Here is a 9656-nt window from a genome sequence, read left to right on the forward strand (position 1 = left end):
GGGGAGGTGCTGGGCTGTCCCGTAGCTGGAGCAGCAGGCAGGTTTTCCCTGCCTCTCCTCCACCCCTTTAACGCCGAGGAAGGGAAGCAGGACGCAGAGGAAAGCTGCCAGCAACACAGCGAGCTGCGAGCCCTGCCTAACCCGAGCATCCCCGGGAGCTGCTGGAAGGAGATGAGCCGAAACCGAGTCAAGAGCCCTGTCACAAAGATCTCCGCGCGGGGCTGAGGTTAAGTCATCCCCGGAGCCCGTCAGGGCTGGGAAGGCAGCAGCAGGTTGCCCGGCTCCACCGCTCCAAACCTTGGCAGGGTTTCGCCTTCCGTGGCGGAGGCTGAATTTTGAAAGGCGTGGACGTGGTGACAGCCGAGGACAGAAATACACCCCCAGCCCCGCTCCCTCCCCGGCTCGTCTTGCCGCTGACAGCTCTGCCGGCGCCGGTTCTGCATCGTTACCAGGATGATGGGAGCACACAGCCCCCCTCGCCTCTCAGAGAGGGTGCTGAGCAGCACGCGTCCCGGCGAGGAACGGGTCCGCTCCTGGTCTCGCTGTGTTAGATCCCCCAGCCCCTGTCGGGGACACCTGGACAGAGGATGTCCCACCCGCATCCTCCTGTGCGGGGATCTGCACGTAAACACGCTGTTATTCAGGCTGCCTTGCTGCGAATACCCTGCTCAGTCTGCTGCTTAATTAATGATTTATAATCATCTTAAAGAAAAGCCCTTGCAGAGATTTCCTTTTGGACTCGCAGCTCCCTCTTTCCTTCTCCCCCACGTCCCCTCCATCCCTAATCCTCCAGCGAAGAAAATGGAACAGGCTAGTTGATAAATCACTTTTAATACGGGAGGCTATTTTTAAAGTTCATCTGTGCAGGATTATTTATTTTTTTTTTTAATTTAAAATGCCGTTTTACCTATTTACACAGCCACGGTGAGGGCAGTGCTCAGCAACTGTGTGCCAGTGGGTTTGACACCCACGGCTGCCAGCTGAAAGCGAGGAGCACCAGGCTAGCTGCAGGAGGTGAGACCCCTTTCTCCGAGAATTTACGCCCCAAAGCAAGCCGCCCTTCACGACCTGCGATGATGCTCACGACCTGCGGTAGGAAAAGTGCTCTGAGGGGTGTTCGGAGGCTGACCTGACCTCCTGCCCCATCCGTGGCAGGACAAGGATTTGGTCACGCAGAGCAGGACGTGGCGACAGCCTCCGTGCCAAGCAGAAAGCTCCTGAAAGACCTGGCAGAAAACCAGCCCCATGCAGGAGGCGGAGAGCCAGGCAGACTTGCTGGAGCAAAAACGCTGGGAGACCTGCAGGAAACGGCCCCAAAACCCGCTGCTTCAGCAATCCATCACCGGGGCTCCACTGCTTGGACAGCCACCGAGGCCGTGCCCGTGCTCTGGCACCAGAAGGAGACATTTGGAGAGATGTCCCGGAGAGCCCTGCCCTGCCTTTGGCTCTGTCCCTCCCGGGGAAGTCCCAGCTGCGTGCCGGCGGCAGGGACAGGCTCTGCTGCCTCCTCCCCAGGCTCCCTCTTTGAGGGGTGTTCGTCACAGCGGATCCTGAGGGATTTACTAGTCAGATCCCAAGGGATCTCCTTGGGCCAGCTGGGTGGGATCGGGTTCATCCTGCACATGGCTTCGTGACTGTGACAGTGGGGTGAAAGAAGAGGGAAGGATCCAGCCTCCTCGTGGGGAGCTTGTAGATGCCGTGCAGCAAAGGATGGCATCGAGATGCTGAAGTTGTGGCCAACCCCAGGGCCTCTTTTGGCCCCTAATTTGGGGGCTGGGGGAGCAGGAGGGTGAGCGGAGGGAGGCACCTTTATGGCCAGACCCGTAGGAGCGTGGGTCAGCATCTCACCAACATCTTCCCACTGGATGGGACTGGGAAATGCTCGCTGGGGGGCACAAAACCTCCTTCCCTGCAAAAGGTGAGGGCTGATCCCCACCTCGAGCACAGCACAGCGGGGCTTCCCTGCGTATGGGGGGGCACAGGAGAGCGGTGCTGAGCATCGCGGCACCGCAGCCATTGTCTTCAAGACGTTTCCCCCCTTCCCCTTGCTCCTCTCAGCCGTGGCAGGCATGAAAAAGCCTCTCTAAAAATAGTTCAGCACAATAGGGACCGAGCCCTGCTCCGAGCAGCCCCCGCCGCCTCTCCCCCCTTCTGCTCGCTGTAATGACCCTGCAAACACTAAATGGCATCTGAGTGCATTAAGCAGCAAACTCTCCGGTGACATAGCAATTACGGCTCTGAAATAGATTTGGTGCGTCACGGAAGATAAGGGTTTTGAAAGTTTCTGTTGTGATTATAGCTTGTAACTCCAACAAATAACAGGCTTCGTAATAAGAGGCTGCCAGCGCCGCTATTGTGGTTCTCGCTCACTGATGGCACGTAAATTGCTATTAATGTCCTAAGTGTACTTGAATATGCCAGTCTCTGGGCGGTGGAGTTGGCTCTGTGTCTCTCTTTACGCGGCCTGTCACTGTCGGGCTGATAATCTAGGGTAATTGCTGCCTCTTGCCGTGGTCCAAGGCGCGGGAGGGTGGGTGCCGCGGCTCGGGGTGCGAGCTGTCGGGGTCCCTGCGTGGGTGCGAGGTGGCCACGGCGAGCCCGGTGTCTCCACAGGCACCTGCAGGGTGCTTAACGAGGCCGTAAGCATCTGGGCATGGTCTGCTTTTTTATGCTTGCACCCGTGGTGAGGCCGAGTGGTGGTTGCTAACCCGCCACCAACTTCTGGTCGTGGTTTGCACCTTCCTTTCTGTTCCCTGCACGCTGCTGCAAGGTGCAGTGCGCTGGCACGCTTGGGGAGCCTGCAAGCAGGTTATGTGGGTCCCTACCCGTACCCCCGGGCACTTTGGGGGTGAGCACGTCCCCAGAACGTCCTTGTGGCCCCCTGCCACCTTGCACAGAGCTCTGTGTGCCCCGGGGTCCCTGCTACGGGGCTGTCAGCCCCGGTGATGGATGCCCTGCGGCAGGAGGCACCGGGACAGGCAGCCGGCGAGGGCGCAGCAGCCCGGGCACGTCTGAAGCAGGCCGGCGGCTGCTGCCGACTCAGCACAGGCAGGAGTCGGGAAGGATTAATTAGCCGAGCACTGAATCAATGTCAGAACGAGCAGAGGAGGTGGGGTGCGACATCTGCTCCTCTCCGAAGGGGACGGCAGCCGCAGAGGAGCTTTTGTGAGCTCCGGCGTGCGGCAGCCGGGGCCCTCCGGCCAGCTCTGCCCTCCAGAGGCTGGAGGATTTGGGCTGTGCGTCCTGGGATGCGTGCACATGGCAGCAGGGGGACTTTTGGGGATGGGCGCAGGGGGCAGCAGCTCTGTGCCTTGCTGACAGCTTCCCCCAGCTGTGCAGGAGGAGGGGTGCCCCGAAAGGTGGCAGCGGGGCGTGGGGCGATGCCGGGGACGTGCTGCGGCTCGTAGGTCCCGTGGGTGCTGCTGCTGTCCTCTTGCCCTGCATTTCCATAGCGCCTGCGTCCACACACAGTGCCAGGATGGGGTTTCCTGTTTGAAGATGGAACTTGTTTGCTATTTTCCTCCTTTTGTATGGGGAAGGATCCTAAAAAAAAAAGAGAGAGTACGGGGTTTTGGCAGAAATACCTTTATTTTATTTTTAAAGGATAGAATTCCCGTGAGCGCTTACAATTCACCAAAACCCCCATTTCCACCCAAACCATCCCGAGCTGTGGTGGCCACCATGAGATGGGGGTGATGGAGCTGGGGGGGGGTCCCATCCCTAATGCCACACCGCCGGGAGGTGGGTGGGCATTTCGGGGGGGGTCCGGGCGTGCCGTTGGGTGCCCTCGGTGCTGACAGCTCTGTGTCTCCCTCCCCGCAGGCTAATGGAGGTTGGCAAGACGCTACTACCCCGTCGTCGGTGACCTCCCCCACAGAAGGCCCTGGCAGCGTTCACTCTGATACCTCCAACTGATCTCCCAGCAAATTGCATCCCTGGCTGAGCCGGCCCCGGCGGGGGCGGGAGGGGAGGGGGCCTCTCCTAACACCGCAGCAGTCAGACTGGAGGTGAAACCAATCAGCACACACAAGAAGACTCCTTCTCTTCTCTTCTCTTCGTCGGGATGCTTTTTTCAGCCAATCTGGACACTTCTTTATACTCTCTTCCCTTTCTTTTCTGGGTAGAAGCCGCTCTCCTCCCCCCCCCCCCTCCTTGCCCCTCGCCACCGCCACAACACCTCCCTCCCCTCCACCTCCCCACCGAAGGATATTTCGCCAGGTAGAAGGATTTTTCAGGAGGAAAAGCAAAAAAAAAAACCAACACAAACAACAAACCAACCACCTCCACAACCAAACCAACCCGAAGCAGCGCGCGGCCTGGCGCTGGCTGTCTTCCCGAGGAGCCAAACAAACCAACCTCAGCCCTTCACCCGCAGGCAGCCCCGCTCCTCTCGCGCTACCTCTCAGTAGGAACACGCCGTGGCGGCCCCCTGCCCTGCTCCCCCCTCGCCTCTGCCTCTCCCAGACGTGGCGAGCAGGTAGAAGGAGCCCAACGCTCCCCCCGTGGTGCTCCCCGAAGGTACCAGCCCCTTCCCAGCCCCCGGACGCCACCAGCTCGCCCTTCTCCCCGCTTTGCTCGGCCACAGAGCCCAAAATACGCAGCAGCTCTTCGTGTGCTCGGCCCCGTGTGCCCCGAGAGGTGAAACCCTGCCGGGCCCTGGCTTTGTGGAGCTGTCGGGGAAGGGCAGGAGCGGAGGGAAGGAGAGGAGGCAGAGGCAGGTGAGGAATCGCCCTCGCGCGTCACGGAAGCGCCGCGCGTCCGCGGTGGTTTGTGTGGCCGAGCGTTAGGTAACGGTGGGTGGCACCCAAACAGCACCTAGGGAGGCCAGCAGCGGGCGTTTTGAGGTGGAATAGAGCATGGAGTGGTGTTGGCTCCTGTCGTCAGAGCCGAGCAGGCACCGGGATGGAGGACGTGGGTTTCCCCGGCACAGGCAGGGTCCTCCCGGCACAGGCAGGGTCCCAAGAGGTTGGTGGCACCCTGCGGGTCCCCAAAACCATTTGTCGGTGCGTGGCCAGAGCAGCGGGACCCCACGGGCGCCGGGTGCCTTTGGTAGTGATGAATACAAAGGGTTTGCTCGAGGGTGAAGCCCTGTAAGGCCAAGCGGGCGTCCTTTTGGGGCTGTCCTTCACCTGCAGCTTGGGGTCACTCCGCGGAGAGCTCTGCGGGGGAGAGCTCGTGTGATTTTCTGCCCTGCTTTTCTGCTCTGCTTTTTGGACAGCTGGCGATGGGTGCAAAACGGGGCTTCGTCCCGCTGAAACACACCTGGGGGCAGCTCCTGCAGGGAGGCTGGGGCTTTGGATGAAGAGCCCCATGGCCACGGGGGCGCTTGCGGCAAGCGCGAGGTGGCCGGGCGGGCATTCGGGGGGCGCAGGGCAGCGTCAAGCAGGGAACTTTCCAAATTCAAGCTCTGCCAGGACAATTTTCACCCTTCTATCAAAAAAAATAAAAGCAGCAGAGGCAGGATTTGGTCCCACGGAGGCAGCGTGGCTGCTCCTCAGTGGGGTTCGGGTGCTGGGGAGTCGAAGCCTGGCTTTCTCCAGGCAGCAGCCCCGCGGGGCTCCAAAAATAGGCGACCTTCCCCCAAATCAGGGAAGCCGTGTGCCGGCGGATTGTTCTCTTGGGGAGGGATCGGAGCAGGATTAGCACAGGTGTGAGAGGCAGGCCGAAAGCTGCGAAATCTGCCGCTTGCTTGGTTTTTGTGTCTCTGGTGGCGAGGTGCTTGCTGCTCCTGCTCCGGGAAGATGCTTACAGCAGCGCCTTGGAGCCCGAGCCCACAGCGAGCCCCCCGCAGCCCAGCTGCTTTGGGCAGGGCAAGCCTCTGTCTCCCTGCTTCCCAACGGGAATAAATGCCCCAAATCCTGGGAGATTTAGCCCAAAAAAAAGAGAATCCTGAGTAGGAGAGGGGCAGGCTGGCTGGGACGAAGGCTGCTGCATCCTGCGGGCACAGCGCGCTCCCTCCTTCCCCCATGTCGGGCTGCGTTTGCGGTGCTAAACCCAGGGCTTAGGGCTGCCTGTGCTGCACCTGCTTTGGGGGACGATGAGAATCAGCAGGGAGCGAGGAGAAGGTTGTTTTTTCCCCAAAAAAATACCAGCAGCAGGTGCTGCCCATCTTCCCACTGCGCCCATCTCCCCGCTCTCCTCCTGCCCTGGCCACCGCCAGCCCCAGCAGCTCTGGTACCTCCCGGAAAGCAGCCGGGGACGAGCCCAAATCCCGGCCCCGTGCACGCTGCCAGGGCTGCCTGCCCCCATCCCTGTCCCCGTCCCTGTCCTTGTCCCTGTCCTGTCCCTGTCCCGCAGTCCCTGGGTGCTTGCTCCTCGCTCCTCCACGGTACTTCTTCACCCATCCCCACCCCGCTTCGTCCCTCTGGGCTGCGTTGTCGGAGCTGGCCGGTGGTGGCTTTGCCTTCTTTTTGCTTTGCTTTTCGTTATTTTTTATTTTTTTTTTAATTCGTATTTGGACGGTTGTAGCCCCCAGCCCCGTCCCCCTTTTCCCCAACCCAAAGTGTTGTGGTTTTTGTTTTTTTTTTTTTTCTTCTTCCCCCTTTTTTATTTTATTTTTTTTTTCTGCCCAGAAAAACCTGACTTCGATACCAAAAAAAAAAAAAACAAAAACAAAATGAAACAAAAAAAACAAAAAACAAACAAAAAAACCTGCAGAAACTCAAAAAAAAATAAAAACGAAAAAAAAAAGAAAAAAAAAACACAAAAAAAAAACTCGACGATTCTTTCAGCTTTATTAACATTTTCCATTGTTTCTTGCGATTTGTGTCTCGTTCTTTGTAGTATTGATGATAACGAACATTTGATAATGAATGTTCTTGTATATTCAGATAAAGGAAAAAAAAAACAAAAAAAAAAACAAAAAAAAACCAAAAACGCAGTCTGAATTTAATAGTGTTTATAATAAAAGAATAAAAAATGACCCTCTTAGCACGCAAAAGTGAGCAGGGGGAAGGTCCCGTCCCTGCTCTTTCTGTGGCAACAAGCGCTTCATTCCTGTATAGTTTATAACATCAGACTACCTACATCCATCTTCTTTTTTTTTTTTTTTTTTTTTTTTTTGGGTTGTTTTCCCCATTTTTTTTTTTTTTGGTTTTTAATTTTCTCGCATTTGTGAATTAGTTCAAGAATGCTAGAAAAGTGTAGAGTTGTGCACACTTCATTTCTTCTTACGCAATGTTTAAAAAAAACAACAAAAAAAAAGTGACGGTAATTCATTTTGTAAAACTTTAAAAGGAAATGGTTGGAATAGTGAGCATTAATAGGTACAGTCTAACACTTTATGTTTCTTAACGTTGAGACCCAGAAATTGCCTTTTTTTTTTTTTTTTAAATTTTAATTTTTTTATTTTTGGCATTATTTGGGGGGGGAGGGGGGGTTGATGATGATGACGACTTTATTTTGACCTTGTCCGAGACGATGGCCTTGCAGCTTCCTCTCCCCTTTGCTTTTTTGAGCTGGGAGCCGAGTGATGTGAAAAGTGATGGCGGTGGGTTTTTTTTTTTGGGGTGGGGGCTCTTCTCCGCGTGGTCCCCACCTCTTTGGGGGTTTTGGGGAGGAGATGCCCCCCGGGGGGATGCAGATCTCCGTGCCTTGGGGCGCTGTTGCAGGGCTGAGCTGCGCCGAAGGGATTAAAGGATCAAAAAGGCAGGAATCCTCCCCAAAACTCCGGCGGTGCACTTCAGCAGCACCCTTCCTCTCTGCCCCAAATCCCGGCCATGCCACGGCTCCAAACACTGATTGCAAGAGCCCAACGTGCTCCCCAAATACAGGATGGGGAGCGGCGACGGTACCGACCCCGCTGCCACCATCCATCCACCTTGTGGGGTCAGGACGGGGCCCACGGGTGCCACCGCGGCGCAGGGGCTTCGGGAGGGACAAGGGACAAGGGCTGGGACGTGGCAGCCCCCAGCCACGGGTGGGACACGGCCAAAATGCCCCCACGGATCTCCCCGGATGGGTGCAGCTGCAGGAGGGGTTCGGGGAGCAGGCATCTCCTCTTGAAGATGCTTTTCCTTGTGTCCCCCCTCCCCTAAAAAAAAAACCCTCTAACTTCTCACATCACTGAACGGTTTAGGGTTTTGGGGTGTTCTTTTTTAATCCCGAGGTTTCCTGGAGTCCTTTTGTTTTCGTACACCTTTATTATTATTATTATTATTATTATTAAGATGATGTAAATCAGACGTTGCCTGGGGGGTTGGTTTTGTTGGTTTGCCTTTTTTTGTTCTCCTTGCAAAGCCCTCTCTGTCCCTTGTAAAGATGATCCACGTGTTCTGCGTTGCTTTTTCTTTTCTCTTTTATTTTTCCCCTTCCTTTTTTTTTTTTTTCTTAATGGTTTCCAAATATTAAAAAAAAAAAAAGCTAAAAAAAAAAAAAAAGACTCTGTTCCGACCTGGTTTTGAAACTTTAAGCTTTTCTGCTTCTGTAAAGAAAAAAAAAAGGCCTCTGTCTTTCTGATCCCAATTGAGACTTTTATGTTCTATGACGATACTAACAAGGTGTAGGTTTTACAGTTTCCTGATTTGTACTGGTAATGCATATTCCAAATAAATAGTTTCTTTTGTTGCAAAAAAAAAAAAAAAAAAAAAAAATTTAACCCAACCTGGCGTATTTTTTGGGAGGAAAAAGGAAAGCGAGCCGGGGCCGCTGGGGGACAGCGACCCACCCCCTGGGCTCCTCTCCTCTGGTGTCGGGTTTGGGGCAGGAAGGGTTTGGGGTGAGCAAAGGCGCTTCCCTCCTGGGGGCATCCCCGGGGAGCAGGAGGGAGGAGACGTGGGGCCGGTGCCCGGTGCGGAGCATCCCGCCAGCCCCCGTGCCTCAGTTTCCCCGGGCAGGGGGAGGTGGGAGGCTCCTGGTCCTTGTTTCGGTGCTGGGGACCACGGCTGGGCCCTGCTGGGAAGGGACGAGGGCTGTGGGCACGGCTGGCCCCGTTTCCACCTCTGCCAGAGGGATGGGGGATGCCTTCGCCCCCGGCAGTAGCGCTACGGCCACTGCGGAGCCCCCAGCCCACCTCTGGGAGCAATTCCCATCCCAGCAGCATACCCGGAGAGGAAGCACAGATGTGGCCGAGCCAAAAAATTGTTTTTTTAATCCTTCATTTCCATTTGTTTGGGGTTTTCTGTTGTGCTGCTTTCCAAAAAAAAAAAAAGGCTCAAAATGGGGTTTTTCTTTATCACCCCCAGAGATGAGGCATGGGTTGGGGAGGGAGAGGAAGGCTTGGTGTTTTGCCTTTTTTTTTTTTTTATTATTAATTATTATTTTAGTTAAAAGAATAAAAGTTTTGAAAACGTTTCTGAGCAAAAAATGTATTTTTCAACTTAAAAAGCACTTTGCAATTTCCAGGAGAGTCCGCAACTGGGCAGAGACCCAGGGCAGCGCGGCCCTGTGCCGGGTGCTAGCAGAGGGAGATTTGGGGGCTTTTTGGGGGGGCTCCCAGCACACCTACACCACTGCTGATGGCTGGGGATGCTCGGTGGGATCCCAGGGGGCTGGCATGCCCCAATTCCAGGTGTTTTGGAGCCAAACAAGTGGGATGTGGGATGAAGGATGCAGGATGCAGGATGCCAGCCAAAATCCCCGGCAGCACGAGGCTTCCCGAGCTCTCCTGCAGTCGCTGCCCTGCGCTCCCCTGTGGGTTTCTTGTCGATGATTATTCA

General features: G+C 55.6%; 1 protein-coding gene across 2 annotated transcripts in view; it reads left to right on the top strand.

The window, feature by feature from the left end:
• The window catches only part of PBX1 (PBX homeobox 1), a 112774-nt gene extending 103724 nt beyond the window's left edge, over window positions 1-9050 (top strand). For both annotated transcript variants that reach the window (XM_084291258.1, XM_084291259.1), the window contains one exon: window positions 3823-9050. In XM_084291258.1, the coding sequence (XP_084147384.1) occupies window positions 3823-3915 (93 nt within the window). In that variant the 3' untranslated portion in view covers window positions 3916-9050. The remainder of the gene's footprint in view (window positions 1-3822) is intronic.
• The last annotated feature ends 606 nt before the right edge of the window (window positions 9051-9656 follow it).

Source organism: Netta rufina (genome assembly GCF_964035555.1).
Source record: "Netta rufina genome assembly, chromosome: 8".
Classification (NCBI taxonomy): Eukaryota; Metazoa; Chordata; class Aves; order Anseriformes; family Anatidae; genus Netta; species Netta rufina.